The 25,024-nt window shown below is 44.7% G+C and overlaps 1 protein-coding gene across 15 annotated transcripts in view; it reads left to right on the forward strand.

Moving 5' to 3' along the window:
* Window positions 1-7,068: 7,068 nt before the first annotated feature.
* ptprt (protein tyrosine phosphatase receptor type T) overlaps window positions 7,069-25,024 on the forward strand; it is a 449,458-nt gene continuing 431,502 nt past the window's right edge. For all 15 annotated transcript variants that reach the window (XM_041888816.2, XM_041888817.2, XM_041888819.2 and 12 more), the window contains exon 1: window positions 7,069-7,367. In XM_041888816.2, coding sequence (XP_041744750.2) covers window positions 7,292-7,367 — 76 coding nt within the window. In that variant the 5' untranslated portion in view covers window positions 7,069-7,291. The remainder of the gene's footprint in view (window positions 7,368-25,024) is intronic.

Genomic DNA, 25,024 nt, shown 5'->3' on the forward strand with positions numbered 1-25,024 from the left:
AGCTAGGTGGGCCATGCTTTTCACCCAGTTCAACTTCTCCCTCTCATACCAACCGGGATCGAAGAATGTCAGGCCAGATGCGCTGTCACGCTGCTATAAACCCGCGGCTACACACCCGGAATCCGAGACCATCCTTCCCACCTCGTGCTGGGCGATGGCACTCAGTTGGGGAATAGGGAAGTATTTCCGGGAGGCGCAGCATTCCCAGCCGAATCCTGGGGTCCTCAGTTCTCATCCCGGTTCTGGAAGGCATTCTGCACACTCATTGGGTTGTTGGCCAGCCTGTGTTCCGGTTTCTACCCTCAGTCCAACGGCCAGTCGTAGTTGGGGAATAGCGAAGCATGTCCGGGAGGCGCAGCGTTCCCTGCCGAACCCCGGGGTCCTCAGTTCTCGTCCTGGTTCTGGAAGGCGTTCTGCACACTCATTGGGTCTCACCTGTGTTCCGGTTTCCACCCTCAGTCCAACGGCCAGTCGGAGCGAGCCAACCGAGACCTGCAGATGACTCTGCGCTGCCTGGTCTCCGCCAACCCCACCACCTAGAGCCAGCAACTAGTGTGGGTCGAATATGCCCGCAACACCCTTCCCTGCTCTGCCACAGATCTTTTTCCCTTTGAGTGTTCCCTGGGTTATCAGCCCCCGCTCTTCCCGGAGCAAGAGGAAGAGGGCGGCATACCCTCGGGCCAGATGTTTGTCTGCCACTGTCGTCGTACCTGGAGGAGAGCCCGGTCGGCTCTTCTCAAGACCACCTCCAGGTATCAACGTCAAGCGGACCGCCACCGGACCCCGGCTCCCCGGTATCATCTTGGGCAGAAGGTATGGCTGTCCACCCGTGATCTGCCCCTCCGGGTGGAGTCCCGCAAACTTTCCCCCCAGTTTATCGGCCCTTTTCCCATCTCCAAGATCATTAGCCCCTCTGCTGTTCGTCTTCTGTTGCCCCGTACCCTCCATATACATCCCACTTTTCATGTGTCTAGGATCAAACCCATGTCTCACAGCCCTTTGTCTCCTGTTTACAGTGTATTTATACCTGTGTTCTCTGTTTGTCTGTTGCCAGTTTGTTTTGTGTCGTCAAGCCTACCAGCGTTTTCCCCATTGCTCCTGTCCTTTTCAAGTTCCTGTTTTCTAGTTTTCCCGGTTTTGACCATTCTGCCTGCCCTGACCCTGAGCCTGCCTGCCGGTCTGTACCTTGTCACACCACCCTCGATTATTGACCTCTGCCTGCCCTGACCCTGAGACTGCCTGCCGTTCTGTACCTTTTGGACTCTGATCTGGATTACTGACCTCTGCCTGCCCTTGACCTGTCGTTTGCCTGCCCCCTGTTTTTGTAATAAACTTGAGTTACTTCGACAATGTCTGCATCTGGGTCTTCTCCTGAAACGTGATAATTATTGCTTGTTAAGCACATTTTTACTCCTGAACTTATTTAGGCTTGCACGTCTCCAACACCATTATTTTGTTTGCTGACGACACGGTTGGCCTGATCACTGACGACGATGACACAGCCTATAGGGAATAAGTCAGTGACCTGGCAGTCGGGTGACGACAACAACCTCTCCCTCAATGTCAGCAAAACAAAGGAGCTAATCATGGACTATAGGAAGCGGAGGGCCGAGCACGCCCCCATCCACATCAACGGGGCTGTAGTGGACAGGGTCGAGAGCTTCAAGTTCCTCGATGTCCACATCACTAAGGAATTATCATGGTCAACACACACCAACAGTCGTGAAAAAGGCACGACAATGCCTATTACCTCTCAGGAGGCTGAAAAGATTCTGCATGGGCCCTCAGATCCTCAAAAAGTTATACAGATGCACCATTAAGAGCATCATGACTGACTGCATCACCGCTTGGTATGGCAACTGCTTGGCATCTGACTACAAGGTGCTACAGAGGGTAGTGTGTACGGCCCAGTACTGGGGCCGAGCTCCCTGCTATCCAGGACCTCTATACCAGGCGGTGTCAGAGGAAGTCCCTACAAATTGTCAAAGACTCTTGACACCCAAGTCATAGACTGATCTCTCTTCTACCACATGGCAAGCGGTACCGATGCACCAAGTCTGGAACCAACAGGACCCTAAACAGCTTCTTCCCCCAAGCCATGAGACTGCTAAATAATTAGTTAGTTAACCAAATAGCTACCTGGACTATCTGCATTGACCCTTTTTGCACTAACTATTTTGACTCATCACATACTATACACTGCTGCTACTGTTTATTATCTATGCTGTTGCCTAGTCCCTTTATCCCTACCTATATGTACATATCTGCCTTAATTACCTCATATACCTGCACATCGACTCAGTACTAGTACCACGTGTATATAGCCAAGTTATCGTTTCTCATTGTATTTATTCCTCGTGTTATTATTTTTCTATTATTTCTCTTTTTTTCTCGCTGCATTGTTGGTAAGGGCAGGTAAGCATTTCACTGTTATTCTAACATTTTTGTTTACGAAGCATGCAGCAAATACATTTGTATTTAATTTGATTTGTGAATAAGACATATCGTGCGTGTGCACCGTGAGACCATTCTCAAGAAGCCATTTTAAGATTTAAGTGAGTCAAGTAAAGATGAACTTCTTGGCCTTGTCAAATTCACCAGTAGTCTACTTTGTTAACAAGTTCAATGCATTCTCACGCTCTAAGAAGGTCTACAGTAATAGCGTACAGCTGAATATTTTGATGTGGATTCCAATTTCTCATCTTAAATTTCACACATCTTAGGACGCCTACTTAGTTAAATTGCTGTAAATCTTAAACTAACCAAAAATAACTTAAAAAGAAGCCATTTAATTTGTATGACTTAATATTGCATCAGTGATACTCTGTTGTGAATTCTTTATGACAATCCAATACTAAGAATGAATCCAGAATATTCTGTGACCCCCAGGGTGTAAAACATATTACAGACGCATCAGGGGTCGTAACTATTGGCAGGTTGGTGAGGTTGACAACCCTTTGCTTGTCTCTACACTGTGATTTACATATAGATACATAGAAATGGGGCTGTTCAATGTATCTATACTGAATACTGAATGCAAACTATAGCCTCTCATTAGCTACTAAAAAAAGGTGTTTCTGAACCTTCAGAACCTCGAGAAAATGTCTGACATTACATTAGTTAGTGTGAGATTATTAGTATAAAGCCACGCAATCCTGAGGGAATAAGGTTTCAAATTTTTACAGTAGAGGATTCTTCTGTGCATTATGCAGGTGGTATAGAGGTTCTCCTTCCTTTTCTGGTTTTAATGGAATGTCTTCTGAATATTTGAAATAGGAGAATGTGATTGAAGTTGATGTGATGCTGTGCTCCCTAAATGGTAGATGGCATCAGTGCCTGATTCATATATTTCGGTCAAGGTGTTTGAAAGACAGACCGGATGCCACCTGTGCTGAACGGAATACACATTGTCGGCACTCATTTTAATTTAAATAAGTTCAAGGTATCTGGCAGAGTGATTGGTTTGCATAGTCTCACTTGAACTGTAGGGGGCATCATCCAATGTTTCTCAGATACAGGATACCTTTATGATGTTGACTTCCTTGAAATGGGCCAACAACAGAGGCCTATAACCAATGTTCTTTTAGCCTATATATACTGTATTAATAGATTGATTAATAATTAGATTATTAGCTCAGGTCAAAATTTCAGGTCAAGTCCACAGCCCAGGTGGAGAGTGTTATACCTCAAAGCATGAGGTAATATTGTGCACTTGAAGCACACAAATCTTCTAGTACCAGTCATCCAGCCAGTTTACTGATTTATATCTCTCTAAAATCATAGAGTAGCCTACTTTTGTGTCTTGACTAATCAAATCCAATGATGTTGCTATTCTTCAATGGGTCTTTTGAAATCCATAATCTACTGTTGAAGAGGCCTACAGATGCCTTTATCTTCTCATGACTCCCTTTTCATATGCACTATCTTGTGGAAAGTTGTAAAGAGTATAACTGAAATTGAAGATTGAAGTCAGTAAATAGCCTAGTATAGGCAACAGCACACTGAGAGAGGGTGAGCCAGGGAGCAATAAAGAGGCACCTTTGTGCTTTAATGAGGCATTGATTTTTACATCACTAAATAATGAAATCATAAATTAACTGTCACCATAAAACACCGTAACTGGGATTTGCCCACTCAGGATATTCCTTGCACACCCTGAGACCCAGTGAGAGAAAGAGTGGAGAAAGAATGTTCCCACATATGCTAGGCGGTATCCATTTGTATGGACATTGTCCATTGATCACCCTATGCAACAGACCTTGACTGCGTCCCAAATTACACCCTATTTAGTGCACTACTTTTGACCAGGGCCTATAGGGCTTTGGTCAAAAGTAGAGAAGTGGTGCACTATATGGGAATAGCGTGCCATTTGGGACGCGGTCCATGCAGACCTTGTTTTACAGTAATAGGCCTACTGCTAGTCTAATTCATTTTTTTAACTCAGGCAGTCTAATTTTAAAGTGGCAAGCATGAATCCCCTTCTTTCGTAACAAAGCCTGTGGCAAGTCAATTCTTTGTATATTTTATGCACATCAATTATTTTCCTTTTGTCAACACAAGTTTGTGAAATTACTGTGCGTAAAATGTAACTTTTTCACAAAGAACTGTTGAAAAGGTTGTTATCAAAGCATGGGAAGCTTTAATCGGGCGCAGGAAACATCCTCAGTGACCAAGTTTACATGCACACCAATATCTTGTTATTATTCGGGATACTCAAGTATTATGTTTCTGAGTTGATGCATATAAACATCATTTCCCATTTACAATAGTCTGAATAAGCTGTTATCCTGGTTTTGAGAACCCAAATAAGATTCCTGGGATATGCTGATCTTAGACGGGATACTATGGCATGTAAACATCTTATCCTATTTATTGTTCTTTTTCGAGGTCTGCGCAGGCTCAGTTTCTCATAGTATCACCTTTAAAGTTCAGATGGGAAGAGTAGTCTAATAGTTGGAATAATATCAAGTCTGGACACTGACTGTAGGCTTCACATGTGGCCTATTATAATACAGTATTAACTCCTGCAGAATTAAATGTTTCTTGCAGTAAAATTATAGACCAAATTTTAATTTTGTCGCGGGAACAGGAGTGGAGAAATATATATATATTTTTTCATCTTGAGAAAATGAGAATGCGCGCTTAGGGACTGTGTTGTCTAGCCTAAACATGCTAATGTTTTCAGTGACATTAAAGCTGACAGTATTTCACTTTCATCCACAAAATATATGGATCCAAGACGAACTGAAATACTATCAGAAACATGTTGGATTGTTTTCACAGCTTTTCATTTCCTTAAAGGTCTCCTAATTTCCTTTCATTTCCAGAGATGTGTTTCCATCAAACTTACTTTTTGTGGATAAAACCTGTGCGTGATGACGTTGTGCACATAAAAATAACTTTTACCGTTAAATTCCAATGTACCGAATGAAAAATACAAGTTAAATGGGTTTCCATCGTGTTTTCAACTCTGCTGATGGTTTTGTCACAAAAACAGTTGCGTTTTATAGCAAATGTGCACACTCTGGTCTTGGCACATGCGCTCTAGCCAACAGCTGGCAGATACAGTGTGGGTAGGCTACCTATGAGATTATCCTCTAAAAGTCTAAGCCTTTTGGGGGGAGGATTCTATTAAGCTAACATATAGAATTGTTTTAAGATGGTCATACCATGGATCCTTTAGCTATTTGATTTTGAATTTTAGGACCCCAGTAGGTATAAAAAAATATATTTAAAAATGATTTGATAAAAACGTATTGAATAACACATTCATAAATGGAAAAACAGACAGTCAAAAAATTTATCATAAGGAATACGGTTTTGAAGTGTCTGTCTTATATCTAGCAGATGTAAAAAAGCTCAGGAAATATTTTAGTTTTTTGGACACATATTTAACCCATTTGTTTGTTGGCACAAAAACGACTACCTCCATACTTCTATTAATTTGTTTAACTGTAAACTGGTACAGGGTTACCTTCAGACTAGTCCAGTGACACTTGAAAGGTTTGTTTTCTTGAGAAGACCGATTTTCGGGATGTCTCATGCTCTGACAAACACTGCTGTAGCTCGGTCACCTTCCACTGCAGATGCTTAAGGCCGAAATGGGCAGATGCCTTGGATTAAAACACAGCCCATGCAAAAAAAACGGAATATCTCTATTTTAAATTGACAGATTTTGATGGGAATTTTTTATTATGTTACTTATATTGATGCACGGGTGTGTCAATAGACTCTTAAGGATTATTATGGATAAGAGCGATATTATTTGTATTTGTCAAACGGCAGCCAAGCATCGATCATCATGTCAGCAGAATAAGACCCTTGATATTTATTGGAAAGGAGCATCAAGCACATCACCTTGCATATTCACCACCCCGTGAAGTTCATCATCATTTATTTAATTTGTAGCCTAATAAACTGCATGCTTTCCAGAGTCGTAGTGGGAGGACCATACAACATATCATTGCGTGACTCCAAGTTTACTTCGATATGATGGTTATTATATTAATATTTGCGCATAAAGGTGTTTCCACCACCATTTCTGACATAATTAATTTTACCAACACAAAAGGATCCCTCCATGTCGAATGAACAACATGTTACCATCAGCTAGGTAGTGACTTTTTTCATGCATCAGGTAATTCATCAGCATGAAATGGCATCTGAAATTATGCTGCGTTCACGCCGGAAACTCAGGACCTCCGAGTTAATCTATCTACAACTGGTAAGCAAGTCTGAATTTTTCGAGTTTCCAACATGATGTGAATGCGGCATGAGTGTCAGCACTGCCATAGGAACAACTCACACACTCACACCGCCCCAGCACAGCAGAATATAACATTCACGTCATGTCGGAAACTCAGAAATGTCCAACTTGCTTAGGCTACTAGTTGTAGAAAGCTGATCCTCCAGTTTCCCACGTGGGAAGTATCAGAATCAACCAATAGGAAGCTATTCGGAAATAACACGTTGATTTTAACTCGGAGGTCCGAGTTCCCGACATGACATTAACACGGCATGCCTCCAACGCATAGATAGACGTTGTTTTGGAACGACAGGTGTAGGGACCCGGGGGGACTCAGAATCCAGTGCCGCTCTCCTCGCTCTTCTCTATATTATCTCAACTCCGCTTGCCATCAGTTACTGATTGAAGCCAAACATTCAAACCGGGATTGCTGTCTACTGCCTTTCAGTACTCCCTCACTGCATTACAAATGCGAGGATACTGTCTGTGTATACAGTCAGCGAGTAAACGGACAGGAGGCGAGCATGTAAAATAGTCACTGCCAAAATGGACAAAGGGAACTACATCATTGCTTCGCTTCTTTTTCAACTGATGGACTTAATATGTGGACAATTCTTTCCAGGTAAGTTTATTCTTGTTTCTAGGAATTCTTGTTTCTATGAATTACTTTCATCTCAGTAGAATGCGCTTTGGAAATGGCAATACGCGAGGAGGAAGGGACCGTGGGCAGGTGCATGCCATAGGAGTTCATGCGGAGTCTCCAACTTTTATTTTCGAATAGGCTACTGTACATAATTGAACACGCATGCATGCACGCACGCTCGAAACACACACACACACACACACACACACACACACACACAAAGACACACTGTCAAAATGTACGCCATTCAAGCACTTGTTACTCAACGCGCAATTTGGGGTGGTTTTGGTCAAGATTATTTTCACAATTGTAAGACATGACATTGACAATATCGACAATGTTGATGTGTATCGGTAATGCAGAGTCGGTATGATACAAATAAGTATCTACCATTACGCAAAGCAGCGATCAAATCGGAGTAGTTTATAGGATATCGTTATAATAAGTAAATTAGGGCTACCTTAATCATGCGTTAAATTGATTATAGCCTACTTGGACAAACTCGAATAAACTCTACTTTAAGAAAAATAATAACATTTCCCCATACAGTAATTAATATAGCCTACTTACTACGCACACGTAGCCATATACTGTTCCTCCCAAATTGATAGCCTACTTGCGATTCGAAATTATCTTTTGATCGGAAATAAGTGAGAAAGATGCATTGCTTCATTGTGGCAAAGGTTTTCTTGGAAAATATATTTGTGCTATAGGCTATATTTAAACAATTTAACATTAGGCTACGATAGTAGGACGAAATGTTAAAATAACTTGATACCACGGATCAGACTGTTGTCACAGTGCACCGTTAGGTTCTTCTTGCTCTCAAAATGGAAAATATGCAAAAAGTAGGCTTGTTGAATATCCGATAGGCATATAGAACAAGACCATGAAATCCACTGTTAAAAAAAATGGAGAAAAACAAAGCTAAATAAGAAAAGAAAATGAATGATAATGCGATCAGGGACAGTGGTTGAAATCCGTATGCCTGAAAGGCCTATTCTGAAGTTAGTCTTTTTTATTTATGTGGCACAATTATTATCACACTTTTTCAGTGCGATTGAATTTCTTATCCCGTGCATGAGCAAGGCTGCAAAAGTGTTCATGAGCTCGAGACGCCCTGTCTGCTGAGTTGTGCACCCATAAGGTGGCGCTCTGGGCACATCAAAGTATATTCCACTCACCCACAGAGGATCATAAATGCGCGCGAGTGGATTCTCCAAACCAGTAACAGACAAAAATGGGTTTACGTCCGAGACCCTGGGCCAATAACTAATTTTCTTCAAAAAATTAGGCCAGTTTATCACTTAAATTATAGTTTATTTATCATGGAAATAGATGATCATACTTAATGGATTGGGGTCCATCTTATTTATTTCTGATGCATGACTCCGTACGGATTTGGTGGTTCCATGTACGGTGAAATGTTTTGAAATCAAACTATTAATTCTTGGACAAACTCATGGAAATATCTCGTTTGTTGTTAGAAGTGACTATTATCATTGTAATAATTTGCATTAGTTACAAAACGTTAATGTATCATTTGCAGTAGGCCCTTCTGTATATCAGGATCTTCTGCATAGATTGTATTACATTAAATAATAATTGTATGAATTGATAAATGTCATGTCAGTCAGTCATCTGCATTTCAGCAACACTCTCCCAAATAATCAGAAAGACAGAAAACCAACACTATTTAAGTCCCCCCGGCATTTGTTGAACTTTGAAATATGAATGAGCAAAGTACATAAACATAATTTTGACCATGCACATTTTTCTCTCTCACACTAAAGATTAACATCTGCATTTTCACATTACATTTCCTTGGAAGTCATCATCCATGCAAGTGTTTTCTGTTTGATTTGCATCCTGCTTCCTTGTTCCAGTCTGTCACTCTGGCAGGGAAACAAGCCCCCCTCAGTCTCTGAATGAACAGCTTGACAAGTATCTTTATTCCCTAACTAATGGGGGGTTGGCTTTTGGCAAACACCGGGCGTAAGTAAAATGTGAACATTTTCATGACTGTATAGACTATTCAGTGCCAGATCTGCCGAGGGAAAAGCTAAACTTGGGGAGGGACTTAAAATTTAAGATAGAATATAACGTTTCATTAAAATTGTTATATTTTATGGACATGCATGGCCAATATGAAATGTGTGTTGTTGTTAAGTGGATTTTTTTCCTGTTTCTCCATCCTACCTCAGTAGTTATGTGGAGGATGCAGCTGGGGCTAGCGGCTAGCCTCATGCCCGTACTGGGTGCTATGCCTCACTGGCCATTAATTGTTTAATGTCCAGCGGACACTGGAGTTGGCAGCTACTGGCTAGAGCTGCTATGTGTGTGTGTGTGTGCTCAAAAAGGACCAAGTTACCATTTGTATTCAGTTAATTAGATTTATTTGGCCAGAATGCAAAAGATGGAACAGTCCGTTTCTCATTTCTTCTCCTCTCTTTGGACTGACGACTGCCCTCTGCTCTGAGATGTCAAGCAGACATTTTGGAAAGGCAGGCTTTTATCAAATCAATGGTATTGTATTTCCCCATTTGAAAGCCTTTATGATTGAGTGCTGTTTGGAAATGGGAGAATGGGAGTGTGGACTGGGATGGCATCTTTATTGGATGAATGGGCTGTGTATGGAGTGGATAGTAGCAGTTGGAGCTAAAGTGAGTGTAATTTCAAACACTGACCTACTGACTTTTCAGCGTCAGTGTTGAAATGACCCTTCTCTTGTGCATACAGTGCATTCGGAAAGTATTTACTTTTTCCACATTTTGTTACGTTACAGTCTTATTATAAAATTGATTAAATGTTTTCCCCCCCTCATCATTCTACATACAATACCCTATAATGACAAAGCAAAAACAGGTTTTTAGAAATGTTTGCAAATTTATTAAAAACAAAAAGTATTCAGACCCTTTACTCAGTACTTTGAAGCACCTTTGGCAGCGATTACAGCCTTGAGTCTTCTTGGGTATGATGCTACAAGCTTGGCACACCTGTATTTGGGGAGTTTCTCCCATTCTTCTCTGTATATCCTCTCAAGCTCTGTCAGGTTGGATGGGGATCGTCGCTGCACAGCTATTTTCAGGTCTCTCCAGAGATGTTCGATCGGGTTCAAGTCCGGGCTCTGGCTGGGCCACTCAAGGACATTCAGGGACTTGTCCCTAAGCCACTCCTGCGTTGTCTTGGCTGTGTGCTTAGGGTTGTTATCCTGTTGGAAAGTGAACCTTCGCCCAAGTCTGAGGTCGTGAGAGCTCTGGAGCAGGTTTTCATCATGTATCTCTCTGTACTTTGCTCCGTTCATCTTTCACTCGATCCTGACTAGTCTCCCTGTCTCTGAAAAACATCCCCACAGCATGATGCTGCCACCACCATGCTTCACCGTAGGGATGGTGCCAGGTTTCCTCCAGACGTGACACTTGGCATTCAGGCCAAAGAGTTTAATCTTGGTTTCATCAGACCAGAGAATCTTGTTTCTCATGGTCTGAGAGGCATTTATGTGCCTTTTGGCAAACTCCAAGCGGGCTGTCATGTGCCTTTTACTGAGGAGTGGCTTCTGTCTGGCCACTCTACCATAAAGGCCTGATTGGTGGAGTGCTGCAGAGATGGTTTTCCTTCTGGAAGGTTCTCCCATCTCCACAGAGGAACTCTGGAGCTCTGTCAGAGTGACCATCAGGTTCTTGGTAACCTCCCTGACCAAGGCCCTTCTCCCCCGATTGCTCAGTTTGGCCAGGCGGCCAGCTCCAGGAAGAGTCTTTGTTGTTCCAAACTTATTCCATTTAAGAATGATGGAGGCCACTGTGTTCTTGGGGACCTTCAATGCTGCAGAAATGTTTTGGTACCCTTCCCCAGATCTGTGCCTTGACACAATCCTGTCTCGGAGCTATACGGACAATTCCTTCGACCTCATGGCTTGGTTTTTGCGCTGTCATGCACTGTCAGCTGTGGGACCTTCTATAGAAAGGTGTGTGCCTTTCCAAATCATGTCCAATCAGTTTAAGTTACCACAGCTGGACTCCAATCAAGTTGTATAAACATCTCAAGGATGATCAATGGAAACAGGATGCACCTGAGCTCAATTTCGAGTCTCATAGCAAACGGTCTATACTTATGTAAATACGTTTTTTTATTTTTAATACATTTGCAAAAATGTCAAAACTTGTTTTCGCATTGTCATTATGGGTTATTGTGTGTAGATTGATGAGGATTATGTATTTTTTAATCCATTTTAGAATAAGGCTGTAACGTAACAACATTTGGAAAAAGTCAAGGGGTCTGAATACTTTCCGAATGCACTGTTAAAAAAATATATGTTGATTGAATGTACAATTGTAAGGCAACCTGCTGCAAAGGGATTGTGAGTTTGCTCAAAAAAATAGCATTGAAGTTGAATAAAGGTAAAATTGTAAGGCAACCAGCTGTAATAGGATTGTGAGCTTTCTCAATATTTGGGCATATAGCTGAACCAACATACATTCTCAAGTTGAATTGTATATTCACTCAACTTAGAATTTTAGGGACATCCCTGCACAGAGTGGTCTGAAACTCCTGGTTTACAGGCCACATCAAGCCTGCTGGCTTGCAAAGTGATGTGTAATTCCTATTAGAATCCAGCCAGAGTGAGGATATCCAACAATTTGAACTTTTAATCACCCGCAACCTGCATTCAGAATGACTGCCGGGGTAGGGAAGATTAATTATTGAAACTACCTAAATCAAATAAACTGGAACAGCATCTCAGTAACGGGTGCAATAAGTCCAACTACTAACAGATTGGATTAGTTTAGAAAAATATATGTTATTTATGTTTGTGTAGCATAAGATTAATCAACCAATCAAAGTACATGCACAAACACAGGTATTGAAACAAACAATTCATGATAATGATGTTTTGAGCAAACATGAATTTGTAATTCACAGCTCACTTCGAGAAGAATTTGTTGAATAAACAAACTTTAACACGTTAGCTCAAATTCTTGTCCTTTTGAAGTCCACTCAACTCATAAAATAACGCTGATTAAGCAACTGGTTAAGTTGGCTTTTTTACAGTGTGAGCCAGCTTGATGGTGGACATGGATAAATAAAACACACTTGATGATAAGCATGATAAGTTTTGGCTAATCACATAAAGGCACTTTTCAAATACATTTTAAATTCAGGATAGCACAACAAAATGTGGGAAAAGTAATTGAATACGTTCTGAAGGCACTGTAACACCTGCACTGTCACGGGAGACAGCAGTCACTCTGTATGCTGGAGAGGGCACTCGTTAGCCGAGTGCTGCCAGACTAATGGTTAATCCCCGGCTGATGCAGTGTCAGTCTTCAAGGCTCCTTTCGCCAGCCCCTCCATTTTAGGGAAGGAGGACACACACGCTGGCATCTGAAGTTTTTTCCAGATAGTATTTTTTTGGTTGGTTTGGTTGATATTTAATTGTGGCTGAAGCCAAAGAGTAGGGGTGTTATTTAGGATTAGTATGAGATCTGATTGTTGTTTCTATCATTGTGTTTTATTCAACAGGTAAGCAAAACAAATCATACATTATTTTACTTTCAATTAAGTATTGTGATTTGAGGTAACATTTCAAAGAGGATTAAATATTGTAAAAGGAGATGGTAAAAAAAATGCATGGCATCCAAACAAGACATTGTGGCCAGCAATTCAACTGTAATTGCCCCAGCAATTCTAACTTGGGGTCACTCAAGCAGTGAATATAGGGGAAACAACTACATTTACATTTACATTTACGTCAAACTACACCTCCAAAACTTCAGAGACGGGGAAAAATGCACTTCAAGTGGTGGAGAAATGAAACACCTGAGAGCACAAATGGGGTTGGGCGGCTGTCGGAGATTTAATGGATTTCACACTCCTCATGCTGGGAAAAAGGGAGAAAAAAATGGGAAAAGGACAAAAACAGGAACCTAATTATTCCCAATCAATCCATTAGAACCTGTCGGAAGCCTAATTGTTTCCTCCAACTCCCGTTATCATCTGGCCCCTTGTGTTGCCGTGGTTGCAGTGGAGCACCAAAGCGGTGGGAGCACTTTTTGACAAGCTGTCTGTCACTCACTGGTTCTCTCTGTTTAGTATGCTCACCCACCCGGTCACGCTCTCGATTTTTTTTCAGGAGAGCTGCATTTACCGTGTCAGTGGACAGAGCTGTGTTTTCCAGCGGTCTGCTTATCTGCATGACTGTGTCACCCTAATCCGCTGCACTTATTGTATTTGCCTGACTAAATGACAGCTTAATACAGGGGCAGGCCTGCACCACTGAGGATGTTAAAGTACAAAATGCTCTCCCTTTCTCTTTTTCAATGACATACAGTGTGGGAAAAAAGTATTTGATCCCCTGCTGATTTTGTACGTTTGCCCACTGACAAAGAAATTATCAGTCTATAATTTTAATGGTAGGTTTATTTGAACAGTGAGAGACAGAATAGCAACAAAAAAATCCAGAAAAACGCATGTCAAAAATGTTATAAATTGATTTGCATTTTAATGAGGGAAATAAATATTTGACCCCCTCTGAATCAGAAAGATTTCTGGCTCCCAGATGTCTTTTATACAGGTAACGAGCTGAGATTAGGAGCACACTCTTAAAGGGAGTGCTCCTAATCTCAGCTTGTTACCTGTATAAAAGACACCTGTCCACAGAAGCAATCAATCAATCAGATTCCAAACTCTCCACCATGGCCAAGACCAAAGAGCTCTCCAAGGATGACAAGATTGTATACCTACACAAGGCTGGAATGGGCTACAAGACCATCGCCAAGCAGCTTGGTGAGAAGGTGCAAACAGTTAGTGCGATTATTCGCAAATGGAAGAAACACAAAATAACTGTCAATCTCCCTCGGCCTGGGGCTCCATGCAAGATCTCACCTCGTGGAGTTGCAATGATCATGAGAATGGTGAGGAATCAGCCCATAACTACACGGGAGGATCTTGTCAATGATCTCAAGGCAGCTGGGACCATAGTCACCAAGAAAACAATTGGTAACACACTACGCCGTGAAGGACTGAAATCCTGCAGTGCCCGCAAGGTCCCCTGCTCAAGAAAGCACATATACAGGCCCGTCTGAAGTTTGCCAATGAACATCTGAATGATTCAGAGGAGAACTGGGTGAAAGTGTTGTGGTCAGATGAGACCAAAATCGAGCTCTTTGGCATCAACTCAACTCGCCGTGTTTGGAGGAGGATGAATGCTGCCTATGACCCCAAGAACACCATCCCCACCGTCAAACATGAAGGTGGAAACATTATGCTTTGGGGGTGTTTTTCTGCTAAAGGGACAGGACAACTTCACCGCATCAAAGGGACGATGGACGGGGCCATGTACCGTCAAATCTTGGGTGAGAACCTCCTTCCCTCAGCCAGGGCATTGAAAATGGGTCGTGGATGGGTATTCCAGCATGACAATGACCCAAAACACACGGCCAAGGCAACAAAGGAGTGGCTCAAGAAGAAGCACATTAAGGTCCTGGAGTGGCCTAGCCAGTCTCCAGACCTTAATCCCATAGAAAATCTGTGGAGGGAGCTGAAGGTTCGAGTTGCCAAACGTCAGCCTCGAAACCTTAATGACTTGGAGAAGATCTGCAAAGAGGAGTGGGACAAAATCCCTCCTGAGATGTGTGCAAACCTGGTGGCCAACTACAAGAAACGTCTGACCTCTGTGATTGCCAACAAGGGTTTTGCCACCAAGTACTAAGTCATGTTTTGCAGAGGGGTCAAATACTTATTTCCCTCATTAAAATGGAAATCAATTTATAACAGTTTTTCTGGATTTTTTTTGTTATTCTGTCTGTCACTGTTCAAATAAACCTACCATTAAAATTATATACTGATCATTTCTTCGTCAGTGGGCAAATGTATAAAATCAGCAGGGGATCAAATACTTTTTTCCCACACTGTACTTAAAAGCGATTTCCTGCCTGAACCTTGTTGTGAACCAGAGGAGGGATGCCTGGTTTTATTGCTGACGGAGGTGAAAACCACGGCCTGTTTTCACAAAGCATCTCAGAGTAGGAGTGCTGATCTAATATCAGTTTTTAAATCATAATGAATAAGAGACCCTGTAGCTTGTTTCTGGTCACAGGTTCAGGAATGGTTAAAAAATCACAACATTCACTTAAAATTAACCTTACAAATAGCAGTGTTAGGCGATTTGGAAAGCCATAGTCAGTCAATAAGTACTATAATAATACTTGTAGGAAAGGTTTTCATCTTTAGCTCACAATCTGTGGATACTATACGATTAGAAGGTCCAAAATGTATGTAAAATATATATGGCACATGGAAACCAAACGAGGGTGGTCTATGGTGATAGGTGGGATGGGCTGAGAGTGGCTGAGGGGTGGGATTAAAGAGCTTATGTTTAGTAATGTATTATTGTTATGTGACTATATAAAAGTACCATGTATGTAAAATATTTATGCAAAATGTGTATGTAAAATGTATGTACAAGTTTGGAACACTTACTCATTCAAAGGTTTTTCTTTATTTTTACTATTTTCTACATTGTAGAATAATAGTGAAGACATCAAAATGATGAAATAACGCATGGAATTATGTAGTAACCAAAAAAGTGTTAAACATATCAAACAATATTTTATATTTGAGATTCTTCAAATAGCCACCCTTTGCCTTGATGACAGCTTTGAACACTCTTGGCATTCTCTCAACCAGCTGCACCTGGAATGCTTTTCCAACAGTCTTGAAGGAGTTCCCACATATGCTGAGCACTTTTTGGCTGCTTTTCCTTCACTCTGCCGTCCGACTCATCCCAAACCATCTCAATTGAGTTGAGGTCGGGGCATTGTGGAGGCCAGGTCATCTGATGCAGCACTCCATCACTCTCCTTCTTGGTAAAATAGCCCTTACACAGCCTGGAGGTGTGTTGGGTCATTGTCCTATTGAAAAACAAATGATAGTCCAACTAATCCCATGGGTTAATAGAAAAAAAGAAAAGAAAAAAAAGAGGGGGGACCTGATCCTAGATCAGTACTCTTAAACTCTTTGTGATACGGGCCCTGACATTTTATAGTCGCTTAAAGTTCAACCTGGAATTTCAAGGCACAACGCATATAATAACTCAGAAGAAATCATACCAATCCATTGAAAAGCTAATTGAAATAATTGTCAACAATTTTTGTGTGGATGACTGAATTTCATTGATGAAAACATATATGGAGGACACTGGGTTCTTGTACAGTTAATTTATGCAGCTGAATCATGACGTTTAGTAATGTTGTAAATTGATGTTGTATGCTTAACATAATTAAGCCTAATTAATCCATATAAAGATGACAAACTCCTATCTCAAGGGCCTTTCCCTGCCGCAACAGCAGTCCCCACTTCACTCCAAATAAGGACCCTACACTTATTCCCTCAATACTGCATATTCATCACTGCACAGGCACAGAGAGAGAAGAGAAGAAGGTGAAGATGGAGAGGGAGATGACAAGAGAGAGGGGGAGAGAGAGAGTGAGAGAGAAAGGGCCAGAAAGAGAGAGTAGGTGCAGGCGAGAGAGATCTCCTGATAGCAGGGGTGTCCGAGGGTTTAAAAGGTGATAAAATGTTATTATGTTTTTCTCATTGTGCTGCGCTGGATTTACAGGTAGTGCCCCATTCTTGAGATTCCTGAATGCACAGGGAGGAAATTGATCCGTTATAATCTCACCTGGGAATTGGCAGAGCAGGTCGAGAGATAAACAGTCATTTGCACAAACAACTCTCTCGCTGATGTTTTTGTTTTGAGATAGGCACAAACTAATGAACATCGTCTGACTGGCAAGGAAGTGATTATAGGACTATAATCTAGGAGAAAAACCTAAACACAACACTGTTTTCCTCTATTTTCTTATGTTCTATGCCTACGCCCTACAATAGGTGGACATGTTCTTATCAATGGATGGGAATTGGTACATTTCTAATGTCAAAGAAGCGTAACGTTATGACTATAACTACTGTTCCCTGAAGGAGGGGAAATGAGGTACAAAATACTATGGAGGAGTCGCACCCTCTCGACTTCAGTTGAATGATCTACAATCACACCTGACAAGTTCAAGGAAATCTACGCCTCGCTGGAAGCCTGTCTTCCACAGGTGATAAGCGTGAGGCCCGGGTTCATTCCTTCAATTTAATAACGCTCTTCACCGAGCCCAGGAACGGGCGGCATGGAGCCAAACAGGTGTTGTACCTCATGTCCTTCCTTCAGGGATCAGTAGTTATAGTCATAACGTTCCCTTTCAGTCAGTCATCTTCGGTACAACATACTATGGGGAAATAAAATCACGCCCCAAGCCGACCCTAACGGATATTAAATTAAACGGCCCATGTCACACCACCCAGACCTGACCCCGCCAGATGCGACAGTCTGGGTCATTGTGCACACGGCGTGCAGCCTAATAACTTTTCCCCCTGACCCAGCCATAAGCATACTGTGGGCTACACTGGGAGCAGTGTCATCGAAGCAATAAAACCTCACAAAAGTGTGTGGTGATGCCCAACTCGCCGCAGCACAAATATCTCCTATAGTCAACCTTTCAAACAACTCCCAAAAGGCTGCAGGACCCCTGGTGGAGTGGGCGCGTACACTGCTAGTTAACCCTTGTCCCTTGCTGCCATGGAGATAGCCTCCGAAATCAAGTGGGAGAGATGCTGCTTAGAGAGCCCCCTGCCGCGAGCTGATTAGGAAAACAGACAAAAAGCTGGTCACATAACCGGATATCCCGGGTCCGTTCAATGTATGTGCGTAAAGCTCGCACCGGACACAGGGCATGTAACCTCAGTTGCATTTCAGAAGACAAAGGAGGAGGCAAAAAGGGAAACAGCTCAAAGCAAAGGACAAAGTCACCTTCGAGTCGCCCGGGGCGAACTGAGTACAGGCAGCGTGTACGGATAACATGTGGTCCCCAAAATGTTTAGCTAAGGCCAAAGCCATGAGCAGGCAGGTTTTGTAGGAGAGGACCTTCAGATCCACTGACTCCAGAGGCTCAAAGGGAGCCGCACAGAGTGACTCCAAAACTAGCACCAAGCCCCATGTGGGTGCAATAGGTTTAGAGACTGGCCTGAGACAACGTACACCTTTCAGAAACCGCACCGGGTGGGCCCCCGTGTAGCTCCATCAATTCCCACATGACACGCTGAGATAGCGGCCATGTAGACTTTTAAAGTGGAGAATGCCCACCCCTGCTTGAAAAGCTCCTGTAGGAACATAAGGATGTCCCTCACAGAGCACTGATAAGTAATCAGCCCTTTATCAACACTGCACGTTGTGATGCGGATAGATCTACGTCGGCCCTGCTGAACCTCTCCCATGGCAACCACCAAGGGGTGTAGTCTCCACTCCTGAGGAAGATAGATAGAAGATCCACAACCGGGAACATGCATCACCCGAAGTGAGAGCAAATGTGCACTGCTCCAAAGCAACAGCCAATGCCTGTTTATGTCCAGTGCCTTGCAAAAGTATTCATCCCCCTTGCTTGGCGTTTTTCCTATTTTGTTGCATTACAACCTGTAATTGAAATGGATTTTTATTTGGATTTCAGGCCAAAGCACACAAAAGAGTCCAAATTGGTGAAGTGAAATGAAAAAAATAACTTGTTTCAAAAAATTCTAAAAAATAAATAACGGAAAAGTGGTGCGTGCATATGTATTCTGGTGCAAGCAATTACCTTCAGAAGTCACATAATTTGTTAAATAAAGTCCACCTGTCTGCAATCTAAGTGTCACATGATCTGTCACATGATCTCAGTATATATACACCTGTTCTGAAAGGCCCCAGAGTCTGCAACACCACTAAGCAAGGGGCACCACCAAGCAAGCGACACCATGAAGACCAAGGAGCTCTCCAAACAGGTCAGGGACAAAGTTGTGGAGAAGTACAGATCAGGGTTGGGTTATAAAAAAATATCAGAAACTTTGAACATCCCACGGAGCACCATTAAATCCATTATTAAAAATTGAAAGAATATGGCACCACAACAAACCTGCCAAGAGAGGGCCGCCCACCAAAAGACCAGGCAAGGAGGGCATTAATCAGAGAGGCAACAAAGAGACCAAAGATAACCCTGAAGGAGCTGCAAAGCTTGGATTGGAATATCTGTCCATAGGACCACTTTAAGCCGTACACTCCACAGAGGTGGGCTTTATGGAAGAGTGGCCAGAAAAAAGCCATTGCTTAAAGTAAAAAATTGGCGTTCGTCAAAAGGCATGTGGGAGACTCCCCAAACGTATGGAAGAAGGTACTCTGGTCAGATGAGACTAAAATCGAGCTTTTTGGCCATCAAGAAAAACGCTATGTTTGGCGCAAACCCAACACCTCTCATCACCCCGAGAACACCATCCTCACAGTGAAGCATGGTGGTGGCAGCATCATGCTGTGGGGATGTTTTTCATCGGCAGGGACTGGGAAACTGGTCAGAATTGAAGGAATGATGGATGGCGCTAAATATAGGGAAATTCTTAAGGGAAACCTGTTTCAGTCTTCCAGAGATTTGAGACTGGGACGGAGGTTCACCTTCCAGCAGGACAATGACCCTAAGCATACTGCTAAAGCAACACTCAAGTGGTTTAAGGGGAAACATTTAAATGTCTTGGAATGGCCTAGTCAAAGCCCAGACCTCAATCCAATTGAGAATCTGTGGTATGACTTAAAGATTGCTGTACACCAGTGGAACCCATCCAACTTGAAGGAGCTGGAGCAGTTTTGCCTTGAAGAATGGGCAAAAATCCCAGTGGCTAGATGTGCCAAGCTTATAGAGACATACCCCAAGAGACTTGCAGCTGTAATTGCTGCAAAAGGTGGCTCTATAAAGTATTGACTTTGGGGGGGGTGAATAGTTATGCACGCTCAAGTTTTCTGTTTTTTCCTTACTTATTTCTTGTTTGTTTCACCCCAAAAATTATTTTGCATCTTCAAAATGGTAGGCATGTTGTATAAATCAAATACAAACCCCCCCAAAAATGTAACGATCCCGGCAGTCTGAGTCGGGTCCTGTCTGTGGACTAGTTTTTCTGCTCGTGATCTCCAGTTTCCCGAGGGTTCTGGAACGCTCCGGGGAGCTCTCTTGATTTCCGCACCTGCAGCCCATCAGCAATCTGCACACCTGGTCCTGATCATCACCCTTCTTAGGCTCTGGCCTAACATCCATTCCCCTGCCGGATCGTTAGCCATGAACAGTAGGTTTACCAGAGTATCAGTCTTAGAGCTTCTAGCGGTAGTTTTGTTGTTTTTGCACCTTGTTGGTTTGTTGTTTACTTACCTCCGTTTTGTTCCATCTGCAGTCACTCGTCCGGAACCTTCATCCAACCTCTGCCTGGTGGTCGGCGGCTGCCGAGCCATGATGGGATCAACCACTGCACCCCCAACAACTAATCAACGCCGCCCGCTCTGTTCCCTGGATTATTCAGCATCACTCTTGAATTTGTAAATAAACACTCACCTTCGTTTCAACTTATCGTGTCCTGGTCTGCTTCTGGGTTCTGGCTTTGTAACTCGTGACAGAACGATCCGGCCAGTAATGAACCCAGCGGACCTGGACTCTGTTCGCCATGCCATTACCCATCAGGAGAAGATGTTGGGCCATCATAGCACGGAGCTACAGGAGATCGCATTGGCAGTTCGGAACCTTTCTACCGGTCTGACGGAGGTCCAGAACCAGCGCAAGTTTCCGGTGGAGGATCCACTACCGGGTTTCACCCATCTCGCCTGCCGCGTCTGGAGCTGTGTCCTTACGTGAGCCCAAGGTTCCGACGCCGGATAAATATGAGGGGGAGCTGGGAAGATGCCGTTCTTTCCTTATGCAGTGTGGGTTAGTGTTCGATCTACAGCCCTACTCTTATGCCACAGACAAGGCTAGGATAGCCTTTGTGATTGAGTTGCTGCGTGGTCGAGCGCTGGAGTGGGCTTCAGCCGTTTGGGAACGACAAGACCCCTGCATGGCTTCATACCAGGGGTTCACGGCCGAGATGAGGAAGCTCTTCGACCATTCCGTCCGAGGGAGGGACGCAGCTAGGCGCCTGTTTTCGCTTCACCAAGGAACTCGCAGCGTGGCCGACTTCGTGATCGAGTTCAAGACGTTGGCTGTGGAGAGTGGGTGGAATGAGGAGTCTCTGCAAGCGGCCTTTTACCAGGGTCTGTCGGAGCAGCTCAAGGGATGAGTTGATCTCCTATCCGGAGCCTAGTGACCTGGACAGCTTGGTAGCCTTGTCTATTCGGGTGGATAATCGAGTCCGAGAGCGAAGGAGGGAGAAGCAATGGGGTCCGTCCAATCGATCAGCTTCTCAGGTTCCAGTCGGGTCGGGGATTGGACCAGAATACGTCGATCATCGTCCACCACACAGGATTAGTGGAGAGGTCCTGTCTCCCGATTCTGAACCAATGCAAGTAGGGCGGCACGGGTTAACCAAGGAGGAACGCCAACTCAGACGTAGGACTAACTGTTGCCTCTACTGTGGTGGTTCGGGACACTACCTCGCCACCTGTTCCCGGCGGTCGTCAAACTGCGCGGCTCGCTAAAGTTGGGAGGACTTTTAGCGAGCCAGTTTCGACCTCTCAATACCTCTGTCAGACCCCGTTTCCCGGCTACCCTTATGAACAGGAATCAGAGCTTAGCGATTAACGCTTTTATCGATTCAGGTGCCGATGGAAGCTTTCTAGATGCCGAGTTGGTGGAACAGCTGGGGCTTTCCAAGGAGCAATTGCCGGAAGCCATTGAAGCTACCACTCTGGACGGCAGTAGTCTGGCACGTATCACGATGAGGACTGAACCGGTTAAGATGCTGTTGTCGGGGAATCATTCTGAGATGATTTCATTCTTCATTCTGCCGTCTTCCCATGTTCCTCTGGTCCTTGGATACCCCTGGCTGAAGGAACACAATCCCACGTTCGATTGGGTGACGGGCAAGGTAACGAGTTGGAGCCTTGATTGTCATGCTAACTGTCTCAAGACTGCCTGTCCCCATTCGGTTCCCAGTCAGGTGATTGAGGCTAAACCCCCAGATTTGTCCCTGGTTCCCGAGACATATCACGATTTGGGGGAAGTTTTCAGTAAACAGAAGGCTCTGTCACTCCCTCCCCACCGACCATATGATTGTGCCATCAACCTGTTCCCTGGAGCTGTCTACCCCAAGGGAAGGTTATACAGTATCTCCCGACCTGAACGTGAGGCTTTGGAGACCTACATCAAGGAGTCCCTAGCTGCTGGTCTCGTTCGTCCCTCGTCATCACCCCCTGGGGGCAGGATTCTTCTTTGTGGGTAAGAAGGATGGATCTCTTCGACCGTGTATTGATTATCGGGGGTTGAATGACATCACGGTCAAGAACAAGTATCCCCTGCCCTTGATGAGTTCTGCCTTCGACTCCTTACAGGGTGCTACGGTGTTCACCAAGCTAGACCTACGCAATGCGTATCACATGGTCCGGATCAGAGAGGGGGACGAGTGGTTGACGGGTTTCAATACACCGATGGGTCACTTCGAGTATCAGGTGATGCCGTTTGGACTGACCAATGCTCCAGCGGTATTCCAGAGTATGGTGAACGACGTCCTGAGAGATATGATCGGTCTCTTTGTGTTTGTTTACCTGGATGACATTCTGATCTTCTCGAAGGAACCTTCCGACCACGTCCAGCATGTCCGGCAGGTTCTGCAGCGATTGTTGGAGAATCGCCTGTTCGTGAAGGCCGAGAAGTGCGAGTTTCACGCCCACACGACATCCTTTCTCGGGTACATCATCTCCAGGGGAGAGATTAGGATGGACCAGGAGAAGGTTAGAGCGGTTCTGGAATGGGCCCAGCCCGGTACGAGATTGCAGCTCCAGAGATTTTTGGGGTTTGCGAATTTCTACCGCAGATTCATCCGGGATTACAGCCGTGTGGCCGCTCCGTTAACTGCCTTGACTTCCAGTATCAGGACCTTCAAGTGGAATCCGGAGGCGGATCGAGCGTTTCTGGATTTGAAGAGGCGATTCACCAACGCACCGATTCTCTCTCAACCGGACACGGCCCGTCAGTTCGTCGTTGAAGTGGGACGCGTCTGATGTGGGAGTTGGCGCCATCCTGTCGCAGCGATGCTCCACGGACAGTAAACTCCATCCCTGCGCCTACTACTCTCGTCGCTTTCGCCTGCGGAGAGGAATTACGATGTGGGTAACCGGGAGCTTCTCGCGGTGAAACTTGCCTTGGAGGAGTGGCGCCACTGGTTGGAGGGGGCGGAGCAACCGTTTATTGTCTGGACTGACCACAAGAATCTTGCTTACGTGCAATCGGCTAGACGTCTCAACTCCCCGTCAGGCCAGGTGGGCGTTGTTTTTCGGACGATTCAAGTTTTCCCTGACGTTCCGACCTGGATCTAAGAACGGCAAGGCGGACGCCTTGTCCCGGATGTTCTCCAAGACGGAGGAGAGTGGGTCCAAGACCGAGACTGCGTCGTGGGAGCAGTTATGTGGAGGATTGAGGAGGAGGTGATGGCGGCCCTTCGGACTCAGCCCGGTCCCGGTAACGGTCCACCCGGTCGGTTGTTTGTGCCTGAGTCGGTTCGTCCTGCTGTCCTCAAATGGTCCCACGCCAGCAAGATGGCTTGTCACCCTGGCGTGGCTCGGACAATGGCGTTTCTTCGCAGACGTTTTTGGTGGCCTGCCATGGCCGAGGATACTCGGGGTTTTGTTGCTGCCTGTCCAGTGTGTGCGCAGAATAAGAGTACCAATCGGCCCAGCTCTGGACTACTTCACCCCCTTCCTATTCCCCGGCGACCATGGTCGCATCTGGCCCTGGACTTCGTCACTGGGTTGCCCGCTTCTGAGGGGAACACGGTCGTTCTGACTATCGTGGACAGATTCAGCAAGTTCGCCCACTTTGTGCCTATTGCCAAGCTTCCCTCTGCCTCGGAGACGTCCGAGATCCTGGTTAGGGAGGTTTTCAGGGTCCACGGTTTGCCCAGTGATATCGTTTCCGACCGTGGCCCTCAGTTTACCTCTGCTGTCTGGAAGTCCTTCTGTTTGGCCATTGGAGCTACAGTCAGTCTCACATCTGGTTTTCACCCCCAATCCAATGGTCAGGCGGAGAGAGCCAACCAGAAGATGGAATCCACGCTACGCTGCCTGGTCTCTTCCAACCCCACCTCCTGGGTCTCTCAGTTGCCTTGGGTTGAGTATGCCCACAATACTCTCCCTACATCTGCCACTGGGATGTCTCCCTTCCAGTGCCTGTATGGCTACCAACCTCCCCTGTTCCCTTCTCAGGAGAAGGAGCTCTCAGTGCCTTCTGTTCAGGCCCATATTCGTCGTTGCCACCGGACCTGGCATCGGGCCAGAAAGGCACTCCTTAGAGTTTCGGACCGGTATCAGCTCCAGGCGAATCGTCGCCGGATCCCCGCTCCCACCTATACCATCGGAGATAGGGTCTGGTTGGCCACACGGGATCTTCCGTTACGGACTGAGTCTAGGAAGTTGTTACCGAAGTTCATTGGTCCGTTTGTGGTGGAGAAGGTGATCAATCCAGTGGCAGTTCGACTCAAACTACCGAGGACGCTCAGAGTCCATCCCACCTTTCATGTCTCCTGCCTCAAGCCTGTTTTCCTCAGTCCTCTGTTGCCTCCTCCGCCTACTCCTCCTCCTCCTCGGATGATCGGAGGTG

The sequence above is a fragment of the Coregonus clupeaformis genome, chromosome 10, assembly GCF_020615455.1.
Source record: "Coregonus clupeaformis isolate EN_2021a chromosome 10, ASM2061545v1, whole genome shotgun sequence".
NCBI lineage: Eukaryota > Metazoa > Chordata > Actinopteri > Salmoniformes > Salmonidae > Coregonus > Coregonus clupeaformis.